The sequence below is a fragment of the Notothenia coriiceps genome, unplaced genomic scaffold (assembly GCF_000735185.1).
Source record: "Notothenia coriiceps isolate Sejong01 unplaced genomic scaffold, NC01 NC01_scaffold00020931, whole genome shotgun sequence".
NCBI lineage: Eukaryota > Metazoa > Chordata > Actinopteri > Perciformes > Nototheniidae > Notothenia > Notothenia coriiceps.
Window position 1 is genome coordinate 218,163 of NW_011353632.1, and position 15,078 is coordinate 233,240.

The 15,078-nt window shown below is 41.0% G+C and overlaps 2 protein-coding genes across 2 annotated transcripts in view; one reads left to right on the top strand and one right to left on the bottom strand.

Annotated features, from left to right (window-relative positions):
* LOC104952997 (inversin-like) overlaps positions 1-5,745 on the bottom strand; it is a 12,460-nt gene extending 6,715 nt beyond the window's left edge. Inside the window, exons 1-2 of the mRNA XM_010779913.1 lie at positions 5,699-5,745; positions 2,770-2,983 (exon numbers count right to left, since the gene is read on the bottom strand). Of these exons, the coding sequence (XP_010778215.1) occupies positions 2,770-2,983; positions 5,699-5,745 (261 nt within the window). The remainder of the gene's footprint in view (positions 1-2,769; positions 2,984-5,698) is intronic.
* A 2,136-nt stretch (positions 5,746-7,881) lies between these two features.
* Positions 7,882-10,688, top strand: invs (inversin). The gene is made up of 5 exons (XM_010779898.1): positions 7,882-8,349; positions 8,955-9,122; positions 9,285-9,465; positions 10,183-10,292; positions 10,459-10,688. Exons 1-5 carry the CDS (start codon positions 8,245-8,247, stop codon positions 10,660-10,662), a joined length of 768 nt encoding a protein of 255 aa, XP_010778200.1. The 5' UTR covers positions 7,882-8,244; the 3' UTR covers positions 10,663-10,688.
* Positions 10,689-15,078: the final 4,390 nt, after the last annotated feature.

Here is a 15,078-nt window from a genome sequence, read left to right on the forward strand (position 1 = left end):
TGCCTCAGGGAAAGTACTGCGGTGTGAATGCGATTGGCACTAGCCCCCTGGCGGATTCAGTGCCGTGGAACTTTAGTGCCGGCACTAAAGTACGGCAAATCATGCATTGAAGGCAATGGAGAGAGAAAAATTATCTTTCGATCCCGTTTGAATTGTGCCACGAATTACACATATGATGTTTGTCAATCTTAAAAAATAATTTCCATGTGAAAAAAGTCACAGTTTGTTGTAAAACTGTTGAAATATAAGACTATGAAAAATACGCAACTAGAAAGACTACAAATCCCAGAGTCCCGGTCCCGCATGCTGGCTCTTAGGAACCGACTAACTCCCCTTGTGTGTATGTACAGCTCTCAACATGCCCAGACTTGGAGTGATTTTCACCTCTTTTAATACTTTCCGCCTCATTCTGAAAGAAAGAAGTGAAATGTGCCAACGTGACGGCCATCTTGGTGTGTGGTGCGAGACGGGAGATGTAGTTCATTGAACGGTTTCACACAAACAAGTGTTACTTCACAGTTTTACCACACTTTTTTATTTGTTTGACTTGCAAAATTATCTTTTAAATTGACAAACATCATATGTGTAATTCGTGGCACAATTCAAACGGGATCGAAAGATAATCTTTCTCTCTCCATTGACTTCAATACATAATTTTTCCGAAATAAGGTCCATGGAGGTCCCCCGGAGAGGGAGGGACTTCACCTCTCGATTATCTCAATAATTTGCAACGTAAATCTCAGAGACGACAAGTTTTTCGTCGTAAATTTGTGAATTTAAAATATCAGGAAATATCAGAGTTTATTTCTTTAAATGTATTTCTTTTGTGCAATTTTATGATCTCATCTAATATTCAAATGTACTTGTGAGAATTTTATCATAAATATATGGCTTTGACATGTGAATCTGACATAGGGACATTTATTTTTTATTTCAATATATTTCTCTTTCATAAAACATAAAAAAATACCCACAATTATGTATAACAGGCTTTCTTATACTGACCATAGCACGATAACATTGTACACTTTGTAAGTGAATATTATTTAATGTTGGTATCACAAGGCTTCAAACAATAAATATTTCTCAGCACAATTAAGTCCTAAAAGATGTAACTATTGTTTTGACCACTAGAGGGAGCTCTTTGAAAAGATTCCTGTCTGACCTGTGCTATCAATTCAATTCAGTAACCTTTATTTAAACACAGAACACTGACACATGAGTTGTTAGTAATATTATACTGTGGATAAAAAAATCATTAACATGCCATGAATACATTTTCAATTCATGTTTACAGCATGATGCAAAGGTCATGAACTCGTGCACCTTTGCTGTGTACTGCAGCAATGTATGTATTCCTGTGTGTTAACATCAGTGTCAGTTCCTACAAACTGAGGACGGGGACTTTCGCATTAACAACATAAGATCTTTAGGATCAGAATACTTTGTGCACAGATCTGCTGATAACTCAAACTGGCAGTCTCTCTCTGCTGCCAACAATTAACAAAGTAAAGGGGAGGCTTCTCCATCTGAGATCTGGCCTTCCACCAGGAGGTAGAATCAATGTGAGATATCCGGATGTCCCTTTATGTCAGATTGTTGCAGGACATGACTGAGGTTATTACTCTTTAAGACACAGAGGGCGGATTCAAGAAGGGAGTGAACAGTTTCTGAAGCCACTGAACCTGAATAAGTTCAGTATGAATCTTAAAGGGTGTGATATTTGCACATATTTCAATATATGAAGACTTCTGCCTCAAAATGGTCTCTTTTTGTATATGCAAACATGCCTGGTTGCATAAACAGTCCGATTCACAAAGACCATTGGTTCTAGCCACAAACTAAATAGTACAATTATCAGAGTTTGTTGTAGCAAAACTGCATTTCAAGAGAATGCCTACATTTAAGCCATTTTTATGTTTCTTTATGGCCATTTAACTATGTGCTGGTTGTATTTTAACCTTCTTAGTGGTGTTAAATGGAACCTTATAAAGAAAGAAAGTTATTTACTTTATGTATAGGGATGTATAAGATATCAAGATATTACAATAAAAAGGTCTCAATGTTGTTGTGATTCTCTGACGATATTACTTAACATATTTGTGCCACTTTTTTTTAATAAGAATATTAATTATTATAAATTTGGTTCGGGTCAAATACATTAATTTATCAAGTCCAATTTACTTCTAAATGTTTTGAAAATCAGACATTTCAATGATATCATGATATTATTATTTTGGGGTATCGTCAAACCCCTTATTATGATAAATAACGGTATGCTAGCTATGCTATATTAAAAGTTGTAGCTTGTATTGTCAAATGATACTTATACTGTCTGTTACGTGTGACTGCCCCATCGGGAATGCTTTGAACTTGGCTATACTCTGTGTAGTGACAATACAGGAATCTAATCTAATCTTCTTGCTTCCTTGCCAAGAGTCAGATGAGAATATTAAACCCAACTCTCTGCAACAAAGCGAGGATGATAATCTCCCAAAACAATCCTTCTTTATTCATTTTCTTATTGTTTTATGTGAGGGACTGCAGATGGAAAGTAGCTCAAAGCTAAATCCAGCATATTTACACTTGGCATATTTAATGTTTTAAGTTATTTGTCCAAGGGCCCAAATTATTCCTAGAGACACTTTCGGGGGGCCAGCGAGTTTTTTTTATAGCCCTGAATTTAGAAGTTGTTAACAGTTCACGCTCACGTACTGTCAAGTAAATTGTAAGTAAGTAAATGTAAGTATTTAATCCACGTCGTCTCACCAGGCCGGTGCGACTGGGCCGCCCGCCCACAGACGAGGCCACGGAGCTGACGGAGCTGATGGAGGAGCTGCTGGGGCTGTGGGCCAGAGAGGAGACGCCCATCGCCATCCGCTTGCTCTTCTTAGCCTTCGCTGGAGAGGTGGAGGGGAAACCGATCCGGATCACTTTGTGGATCGGAGCGAACAGGCCGAACTTGTGGAAACACTGGAAGTATCTGCAGGGAGAGCGGAGGCAGGAGTTTGGTTTAAAGAGGATGTCACCAAGAACATACTTTTATACAAAAACAAGCAGAGAGAGGGAGGTTTCATACACAATAACAACTTCAGAGTTTTCTCACAGTCTGTGGCACTTCCTGTTTACTAGACGCTTATTTATTGTGATGAGGTTGGATAAAAATGTGCCAAATGAAGCCGATAAAATTGTTTTTAAAATGATTTTAAGATTAGAAGTACTTTAATGTTTGCGGTGCAGCAGCAAAAAAAGACAAGATGTTTTTTTCCCAGATATTTGTGACTTTATAACCGCACTGATTTATTTGACTTCATCTTGTTAACTTGTGTGTTTTATCTCACATATGTATGACTAGTGCTGTGTACCTGGACTCATATTCAGGTTCAGGTCCGGACTCAAGTCCAGAGGTTCAGGTTCAGGTCCGGACTTATAAGTCCGGACTTGTGTCAAGTTGTGTGAGTAACTAAAGTGAACTTATTGTGAGCTAATTATCAATTGAAAATAAACTCATAATCAACTCAAATTCAAACTCGTCAGGTTTATTGTGCCCCCTTCCAACTTGTGTCTACACCATGTCTTTTCTAGAACTCTACATGTGTTACTAACTACACAACACAACTACATACATAGTGATGTACATACAAGACTCAATATGCAAGAGTACAAGTCTATGTGTTCTTGTTCAAGAACAACAGCATATTGACATTGTCTGGGTGAAGTGTTGCTCTTTCGGCAGACACTATATCACCATACATACAAAGGAGTTAGCTTAGCTACACTACCAAATATGGCAACCAGCATCCCACGCTGTCAGTGTCCACTATGTCTAAGCCAGCTTCCCTTGACGTCACACAGATCTCGCGAGCAGTTGCGATAATTTGCGAGACTTCGTGAGCTCAGTAATGGCCGCCATATCAGAAGCCAAAACAATTTTTTTCCGTCTTTTCTCAGCGCAAATTTCTCGATCTATGGAAGGTTTTAGATGGTTTAGAACAAAAAGGAGAATATACGTAAGTACCGGTTCCCGACGTTCCGGTTTTAACCGGACTTGAACCGAAACTTTTTACAAGTCCAGTACCGGTTCGGCGTACCGGTACGCAGCACTAGTAGTGGGAGGTGGCTGGTTTCGCGGGTCAACGTCAACCCAATGTGTTGGGTATTCCAAAACAAACCAACACAACTTCATAGAAATTGCAACCCAACAGCTAATAACTCCATACCCAACAGAAATAACCCAGCGAATTGGGTTCTCAGAATATCCATTTCCATAAAAATAACCCAATTAAATTAACCAACAGGTTCAACCTAGTGGTTGGGTTGACAAAATAACCCAACATTTTTAAGAGTGTAGCCTCTATTAAACCATGACTCCTGGTTTTTGTCAACCCAACCACTAGGTTGAACCTGTTGGTTAATTTAATTGGGTNGTGTGTGTGTGTGTGTGTGTGTGTGTGTGTGTGTGTGTGTGTGTGTGTGTGTGTGTGTGTGTGTGTGTGTGTGTGTGTGTGCATTACTGACTGAGCAATCATTCTAAATTAGAGATGTTTAGAGATGTTTGTGGTTGATTTTGGTAAAGCCCCTGTAAAAACTCTCTCTCACGGAAAATAACTTCCCATGACGTGGCACATGTGCCAAACACACACACATAAACACACACCGATGCTCGCACACCCCTTTATGTGCCGCACCTACCATCCTCCTTTACCCGCTACTTTACAGTAAATGTGTTAACTAACCTGTATTCAGTCTCCGACACTACTTGGCAGAGCGTGAGAAAGCAGTGAGCATGATGGGTAATTGCCATGCTGCACGCAGTGTCTACAGGAGCAAGCTTTATGAGATGACGGCGGAGGAGGAGGAGAGGGGGAAGATTTCTTTTGACAGTTGCACGTTTTTAAAACTGTGACCAAAGTAATCAGCCTGCCTACACTTTATCAATACTTGTTGTCTTGTTTAAAGCTGATATTAGGGAAACATGTCTATTTGTGTGGCCGATAATGAAAATGTCTTGGAGAAAGCGCAGATTGTGGCATGAGTTTGTGCCTCCAGCGTTTATGTGTTTAGGGGCAATAATTGATTTCTGTGTTGTGCCCCGCAGGGCTTGTCCCACATCTCTAAACCCACACACACACAACAGCATGCACACACACACAGCCAGGCATGCTGCAGTATTAATGAGACATGAATAAGACATGAAGAGAGACCCCCCTCTTACATGCTCACACAGGGTCTCCCCCTCCCCAGCTGCTTCCTGTCTGCAGATTACCCTGCTTTCACTGGGCTCTGGTTAAGTGGGGCCAGGAAGAGATTTAGCCCCCTCAGCAGGAGCGGACACACACATATGCTCATGGGCGCACACAACGTGCACACACACACACACACACACACACACTTACTGTAATAAAACATCAGAAAGTATCTGCTTTATTGGTGTTGACATGGTTTTAGAGGATCTAAATACCTTTACACCTCTATCTTAAAACAAACACAATTAAGCAATTAAGCAATTAAGGAAACATGTAAATGTTGCTTGTGTGAGAGTTAAGAAATATTTCTTCAATTTGAGTTTTTTGTGGGATGTGTTTGGAGCTAAATGAATGGTAAGGAAGCATTCTAGCCTCAGCATAATGGCACTGTTTTTAACAGCGAGTGTATGTTGTTGCAGTTCAAGTTGTGACCTTTTATATGTTTTCTTTACAGGCGACGTCCTGCCCAGGACCCGTGGCTCTCAGCTCGCAGGTCCATGCCGCCGCTGTCAATGGAGATAGGAGCGCCCTCCTCAAACTCATCACAGGTAGATAAATGGCTTTAAACATATTACACTACATACAGCGTGTCACATCAAGACTCACTTTTATAAGAAGTAAAGTATTACTTTTTGTATTCCTATAAGGACCATTTCTTTGCATTTGCCCCATCTGTAGAGGGTCAGAGAGCAGGGACAGCTGCAGCAGCTGCTAGGAGTTTGGGGTTTTGCACAGAGAAATCAGAGCAGGTGCAGCATGGTAGATTGAACCGTGGTCCATCTGCTAAATTGTCCACTCTTCTGCAAAAGTGCTGACATTATCTGGACATATAGCAATATTGTTATGCAATCTTCCGAATTCTTAGAAATGTCTGGAAAAATATATTAACAGCCTCAAAAGATGATCATCGCATATTCTCTTCGTCCTCACAACCAAACAGCTTCCAGCTGTTCCAAGTACATTTTAAAATGTGGAAGCGGATTTCCTATTAAATGCAAGTAGTAAAAGACTGCAATTTAAATAAAAGGAATTCCCTTTATAAACAATTTATAACATTTTCCATCACAAGCCACTTAATTGTACTTTTTTAATTAATTGCATATTCCCTTAAATCTTGGTCTCTATTAACGCTTACCTGCTGACTCAACCTGTGCTTTGTGTGTGTGTGTGTGTGTGTGTGTGTGTGTGTGTGTGTGTCAGTCAGTGAGTAAAGGGAGAGTGAGAACATCACAAACAGCAAAATGTATCTCTTTTCTTAATGCCCAGTGGTTTCATGATGAGTGACAGCTGTACTCAGCATGTGTACAGTTTAGAGCCTTTGGGTCTCAGATTATCTGTGTTCTGACACTTGAATGAGACACGATAACGTGCAAAGTCCCTTAAAAAAGTTAATTACCAGATGTCCAGTCTGGGAATTTGGCTGGGACTTTGGCTTGCGTCCAATACATTTAATTCAATCCTCATCCCCTTATCATGTACAATTATAAACTCTTCTAGATTCTGATTTAAATATGACAAGTTCAATTTCACCACGAGGGAACTGTAATCCAAAAGCAAAACCAACTGGCTGTCATTTGCAAATAGCTGCACACTATCTTTACAAGCTCATGTTGCCTTGAAATTGCAAACCTTAAATGACTCGCTGGATGTTTCTCAAGTTTAGTATAAAGCTGTACAGAAGTAGCCCATGCCCTATAATAATGTAGATCCTCACTTTCACTATTCTAACTAAAGGAATGACCTGCAAGTTCAACACTATTTAAACGTTACTAATTACACTTTTAATAGTGTCTGTGTGTCAAAAGCCCATCAATGAACCTATTTGTGTTATTGTTAAGTGTGACAGCCTGGGTATAAAAAGAGAAAGACAGTAAGTAGTAAATCTCTTCTTTGGTATTTCAATGGGATTAGTTGAAAAAGGCAACTCCAGTTTTATAATCCACGTTTTTACTAGCAGCACTATTCTGTCATAAAAATATGTATAAAATAATAAAAAAGAGAACATTTTATCTTAAGTGACCAATTATGAATAAGAAATTCAATGAAACTGTTTACTTCTGGGAACATTTGTCCTCTATAATCTATATAATATTTGATTAAAAAAAAAACTGAAATAACAGAAAATGATGCATTTGAGTTTTATACATTCAGTTCAGCTCACAAGCACTACATTTTTACAATATGAGTTCACCTACTGAATAAAAAAAGAAGAACAAATGAACAAATGAAAGTAAAACTATAAAGCAAATTCAGGAAGTACGTTTACAGATTCAAATTTATGGTATCAACCCAAAGAACAGTACAGCTTGAAAGAAAAAATACAATCAGTTTATTACACAAGAAACTAAATAAGCTCTTTTAATTCATTGTTTTTAGTAACAATGTAATCCTTCTAATTATTCCCAATTTAAAAAGAAATGTAACAGTAATCTGATTACGTTTTATTTGTATGTAACTGTAAGGAAATATAGTTATCTTTTTTGTATCCTGAATACTATATACATTACATTACTCCCCAAGCCTGGCACACACACACACACACACACACACACACACACACACACACACACACACACACACACACACACACACACACACACACACACATACAAACACACACACATGCAAACACACACACATAGTCTAGATGCATGCTCACACACTAGATAGATCTGTCAGACTGTGGCGATATGTTCAAATATACAAATCACACTCACACGTGCACACGGCACGGCAGCATCGTATCTCACACCGTACCGTCCAGTGACAATACATCACCTGACAGGAGTGGTGAGAGACCAAAAGTAAGGAGGACGAGGATGATGATGATGGTGATGGTGATGATGTGTGTGTGTGTGTCATTGCCGCTCGTTCACTAATATTGAGGAGAATTGGGGATTTCTGAGAATATTTTGCTCATGTGTCGCAGGGGAATTTGCGTTTCCTGAAGCTGCTTCTGTCCAGGCGAGCTAACTGGCTGCAGAAAGATTTAGAGGAGATGACCCCGCTCCACCTTGCCACCCGACACCCCTCCCAAAAGGCCCTCGCCCTGCTGCTTAAACACATCGGACCTGGAGAGGTTGACACCCAAGACAAGAACAAGGTAATACATTGAAGATATACACTCTAAGTTGTTGGATGACGGTTTCCTCAGTTTGCCCTCAGTCAGAAACCAGCCAGTCTGGGCGTCCAATAACCTGCAAAGACATAACTGACAGACTGAAGATCTTTCATAGAAGCAGCAGGAATTTAATGTCACACACACAAAAACACACAGAGGCACACTCACACAGCAGTGGACGACATAACAATCTGTGGCTTTGTCCTGTGTTCTGCTGATAAAACCACAAACACACAAACACACGGCCCTTTGTCCGTTTGGGCTGATTTGTATCTGACATCAGTAGTTGGTTTTGTAATAATCCAATATGCATCATCGTGTCAGATGACAGTGGTTTCGGTAAATCTCAGAATAGCTCAGTAGCCGTCATGGCAGCACTATCTGAATTACAATCTCAGCTCACTGCCGGATCTTCAATAAGAGCTTTGTGAAGCACGTAGCCCTCATAATTCCTGTCAGAGTGGAGTAATTTATTTTAAAGTGAATGGAAACCTCAAACCTGGTTTTTTAACGGCCTCCTCTGTTTTAAACTCCATTCATCATCTTGGGCACTTTTTATCTAATTTTTCCTCTCTTTGTCTCTGCAGCAAACGGCTCTCCACTGGTCGGCTTTTTATAACCGACCAGAACACGTTCGCCTCCTGATCAAGCACGACTCCAACATTGGCATCCCAGACAGCGAGGGCAAGATTCCTCTGCACTGGGCAGCGCACAGTCAGGAGCAGAGCGCTACACAGACTGTCCGCTGCATACTGGTACACACTACTGTACACACACACACATACACATTCATACATATACACACTCACATGAATCGGTCATAATCACATTTCATCTCCACTTTTTAAACAACAAAGCTTCTTTACTGTGTTTGTCTTCTTCTGTGTGTTTGTGTGTGTGTGTGTGTGCCTGAGAAGGAGGCAGCTCCCACTGAGTCCCTGCTGAACTGGCAGGACTATGAGGGGCGGACCCCCCTGCACTTCGCGGTTGCTGACGGTAACGAGGCAGTGGTGGAGGTGCTGACGTCTTACGGGGGTTGTAATGTGACAGCTTATGATAACCTCTTCAGAACCCCGCTGCACTGGGCAGCTCTGCTCGGTGAGTGAACATACTTCCTGTATGTGACCTGCTGCGGCCTGAATGACTGATACACAACCAACAATATGGATTTCCCCCACAAATGAATTGAAGCCAAAATGGCAACATTTATTATTACTGCACATTTAGATAATGTTTTTTGTTTTAATCCATGCTAGCATTGTGTCTCTAGGGCAAGGATACCATACTCGCTTTACTGTAGGGGCTGCTTTTGCAAAGTGACATAAGGTAAGGGGCCAGTTACGACATTTAGGCTTAGGCTTAGCTTGGACCTCTGTAGGGAACTGTGGCACTTTAAAACAAATAAACAAGCTATATTGAGTCTTAAACTCTTTGATGAATTACTATGAAATTGTGTACAGACATTTATGGTCACAAGAAGAGGAATCATACTGACTGTGATGATGGCTGACATCTTAAATCTTGTGCCAGATGACATTCCCATGAGCATTGTTTTTGTGCTAATTAGCACATGTTAGAATGTATAACCAGGATGATTAGAATAGTCAAATAGAGTGGTAGGTAGGAGTGTAAGTGACAGTTGACTTTTGTTGACTTGATGAGGAGTTTCTTGCTTTTCTGTTACCAGTTCTGTGAAAGTCAACTGAAATTACAAGGGGCCTTTGTATAACCAAGCAGTTGTCCTAACTCCTAACTGTAGATCCTTTTTCACTATCAGTCCCCCTCACATCCCACTAATGTAAACATGTTTTTCAGGCCATGCCAAAATAGTCCACCTGCTGCTGGAGAGAAACACTTCAGGCACTATTCCCTCAGACAGCCAAGGAGCAACACCTCTGCACTATGGGGCTCAGAGCAACAATGCTGTGAGTCTCATTCAATGAACACGCAGAACTGGGAATCCTGCTGAGTCAGCATCGTGCATCTTTATCCAAAATGTAATATCGTTGATAATGAAATAAAGCCGTCTCATTATGTATCTTCAGCATCTCTTTTAAAATCCCAAAACTGGCCGTCTCTGTGCGCCTGTAGGAGACAGTGGGTGTGTTTCTGTCCCACCCGTCTGTCAAGGATGAACCCGACCTGGAGGGGAGGACGGCTTTTATGTGGGCTGCTGGGAAGGGCAGTGATGATGTCATCCGCACCATGCTGGCCCTCACCCCTCACATTGACATCAACATGGCCGACAAGTACGGAGGCACCGGTGAGCTCCTGAGAAACAGGGGGGGCAACTGATGCTCCTAACAAATGTGACCAACACCCACAACGTTGCCCCTCTTGCTCTCTTTTTTGGCATTGCAACAAACAAGCCCTGTTGATTATTCTGTACACAAGCACACACACTTTTATTAAAGATATCCAATATACAATATACCAGGCCGATAAATTGTTGACAATGCATATTTGTATGTTAGGTTTCCTGGAAGTATCTCAAAGCAATATCAGACATGAATCACAGGGTTTAAAAAGTTAAGAAGATTTCTTATGGACAGGCTCAATCACTTTTGTGACGAGAAGTATGACGGTATAATTAATAATTATTGGTCATTTTGTTATTTTAGGAGTCGGTTTTAGAGTTTTTTACGTGGTGTTTCTTTGTAAATCAAAAACTCATTGTTGACTTCAGATTAAAATGTATTTTTGTTTTGGATTGCGTGTCGTCAACCCCGCTTGGACCACTATTTAAATAAAGTTATGATTTCTCTATCCGTAATAGGCCATGAGAAGCAGGTCCTTTTTGGCTGTCTGTATCCGCTTAGAAAACTCAATATGTGCATCCCTAATATTGTTTTTTCAGAGCATGGCTTTCTGCTTGTTTTAGGCTAGGGGTGATGATGTCACAGGGGATTCCCCCAAAGGTGCAAGAGAGACTGAGGGAGAGAGGGAAGTGATACTGTCAGCAAAATCAGTGTGAGCCCGCTGAATAGACTCCCTTCCCTGCCAGCACTGTCCTCTGACACACACACACACACACACACACACACACACACACACACACACACACACACACACACACACACACACACACACACACACACACACACACACACACACAGCACTCAGTGTCACCACCCATCTCTTTCGCTCTCCTCTATCTGCCAACCTCAATTCAGTCTGTTTCACATCAAATAAATGCTGCTTAGAGATCAAACCCAATTCAGGATGGTGTTGTCCAATATGGACGGACGCAGGTAGATGTTGATGGAGAAAGCGAAGGGGAAAGAGGAAGACAAACAGTCGAACAGGAAGTGTCTGAGATTAGATGGAGGGGAAAACAAATGAGGTAAGCAGGGGAGCAGAAGTCTGAAGGAAGGACAAATTGAAAATGAACATGAGTGCGAGGCAAGGATCACACAAACCAGACAATCTGAACTATTGCTGAAGACATAGCAGCCAGAGAAATTATAGGATTTCTTGGGGTCAAAATAACCACATCGGCTATCTTTACTGTTCCAATAGAAACATTGGATAGTTAGCCACAAACTTTGAGGTGGACATGTGCGCATGGCTCAAGGCCACAGATTTTTCCTCTCCTTTGAAGTACACATATACTTAATCTCACAGCTAAATTGTTTGAAATGTAGGTCATGGCTCCAATTTCACTACAGTGGGGCAAGAATTAAAAACCATCCACACTTCAATGCATCAGCGGCTAGACCCTCTTTTACCTTGACTCCATAACAATCTTTCCACAATAATTTCTGTTACGGTCCCTAATAGTCTAGGGTGAAAGGGGAATAAAAAAATATAAAATAACCAGGCAATTTGCAAACTTAAAATATATTGTTTAATTAATCCAAAATAAAGAGGGCTCACTAGCCAAGTTACAAAACAAACAGAAGACAAAATAAAACAACTTTCTTACAAAAGACAGCGATAACAAAGAACCATGTCAAAAGAAACAATGTAGCACATCTTCTAACACTACACAGACTAACAGGTCTCACTCAGAGACAACACACTTCACATGCTGCCCAGAGGGGAAGGGAAGAGAGGGGTGCAACAGCTCCTCAATCCTTTATACAGGGTTTGATTGGGGATTGGGAGCACCTGAGAGACAGGTTGCATCTGTTTGGCAGTGGCTCAGTCAGTAGGGGCTTGGACTGTGAGCCGTAGGGTCGCCGGTTCAAGTCCCTGAACAGACCTAAATATGGAGTGTGGACTGCTACTTGGAGAGGTCCCAGTTCACCTCCTGGGCCCTGCCGTGGTGCCCTTGAGCAAGGCACTGGACAACCCCCCACTCCCATTGCTCCCCGGGCGCTGTACAATAGCTGCCCACTGCTCCTAGTACTAGACTCCTGGTACTAGGGTTAAATGCAGAGAACAAATTTCACTGTGTGTGCTGTGTGCTCTGCATGTGTGACCATTAAAGAGGGTTTCATCCCTCCGATTCTATATTCTATCTGGAGGGAGACAATCAGGTGGAGAGGGGGGAGTCTAACCCACAAACTAACCACGGCAGGTAACATCTCTCATGAAGAACATGAGTTTTTTGGACATGCTTCTTATTAAGTTTCAGTTAACACTACATGATTTAATTATAAGAAAATCGAAAGTCCATTACCTTGACTTGAATACAACATAAGACTGTTGAGGGTTAGGTGCAAAGTTAAGGCTCTCAGTTAACTGTTTACGCTTTGACATGTAGACAGGAGGAGCAAGGAATGAACCACCAGCCTAGCGAACAGTGGTTATTTAGGTTGCTTTGTTCTTCTTTTAATGTGGAACACATGATGCAGGGTGAAAATTGTATTTGATGCAGGGTGAAAGGAAATATTTGCTTGAAGGGAATGGACAACATTTAGTGCAGAGCCCTCTGGTGTTCTGTCATTGGATACAATTGACAGTGTCAGTCCAATGGAGAAGATGTGACGCAGGGTGCTCTTTCAGGGGATACAATTTGGTGCAGGGCTCATCCAATGGAGCAAATGTAATGCAGGGCCCTATGGTGTTCTGTCATTAGAGACAGTTTGGTTTAAGGGACTAAAGGGTGTCCTTTAAATGGACACGATCTGGTACAAGACCCTCTAGGGTGCCTTTCCAACTGAGAACATTTGATGCAATTCCCTCTTGTCAGCCCAATGGAGGAAATGTTGCACAGTGTCCTTAAGATCCTCCTTACAATGGAGAACGGTGATGCAGGGCCCTGTAGGCTGCTCTTTCTGGTGGATGACTTTATTTCAGCCGGTGCCAGTCAATTTAGCTATCAGACAAACTGACCATGCAGATGAATACAGAACAGGACACATACAGTTCAAAGAGAAATCTGAGAAGTTACCTCTGGGTTCTCCTTACTGTAGTGGAAGAAGCAGAGAAAAAGAGAAGGGTACATGCTTCTCAAAGTCTGCTCCATATCAGACTCTCCATGACAGGCTTCTCTACAAACCCCAGGGGGCAAATAAAAGAGGGAAAGAAAGACATGAACTGCATACATTATGGCTAGCATTGCATCCAAAATCTCTTAAAAGTAGAGAGCAGTGTGTCCGACAGACACGCAGGATTAAGGATTGAATCCTTGTCAACTCCATATAAGAAGACTTTAGGGATGAATAAAATCAAAACTCCACTCATCTATCCTCCAACACGTTTTTGTCCAAGACTGTCTCCAAAGATGGGTATTACAACACCAGCTAAAGGGTCCTTCTAACCACCAACTTGGTTTATCTGCCAAGCTATTTGTTTGTCTTTAATCAAAAGATTGAATTAGAAAGGCTGCTGCCTTATTAGACTTCTTGCCCTCTGGCTCTTTTGCTGTTGAGCTTATTTACAGTATTCACAGTATGTGCTGGACCTTGAAAATGTTCTTGGCCATTGTATGATCACAAAAAACTCTATATTTAAATTATATTCATTTTAAGTTGTTTAATCCACTCAGTTTTTCCTTGCCTGAATTTGAAAGGATAAATTGGGTAAGTAAAAACTGCACACACGTTACAGGTAGCTTTGCAGGATGATGTGGGCCGTGTGAAATCTGGCATGGAACATTTATTCTGGCAGCCATGTTTACCCAAATATTAACTCTGCATGATGTGCCCTGTTTATCTGGATTGAAGCAGAGGAGTGGATCAAATGAAATATATTTTATTAAAATATTAGATATACTGAGATGATCAAAATGTTCTGCCTGCTCATCATACAAAATGTCACATATATACAACCTCATGCCCCTCTTCATTGCTTTTTCCAGCTCTTAAGTACTTCAGTTCACTTTCCATAAAAGTGCTTCTTTATACTTTTTTTGCAACTAATCTGAGTGGTGAGACTCATAAAAAGTTGTGTGCCAGTTAATAAAACCATCAGCTTAAGGCCCCGTCCACACAGAGACGATTTCAGTTGTATCCGCTAAAGTTCTTTATCGTATAGACCAGGGGTGCCCAACCGTTTTTGAACCGAGAGCAGGTCTGCCGAGATCTACCAGTCCAAATAGAGAGGAGTAGCCATTACTGACAGCCTACTACCAGGTAAATACACACTTCTACTTCTATTAATACTTCATAAAATACTGCAGATCCTTTAACTTACCTCTTTCTAATCTACACACATACAAGTATTTAACTGAAGTTACACAACAGTGTTGTTGATACAGAGTTGGAGTTTATTCACACGTCACATACTACAGTGGGTAATGTTTTCAAGAAACATTGAACAGTG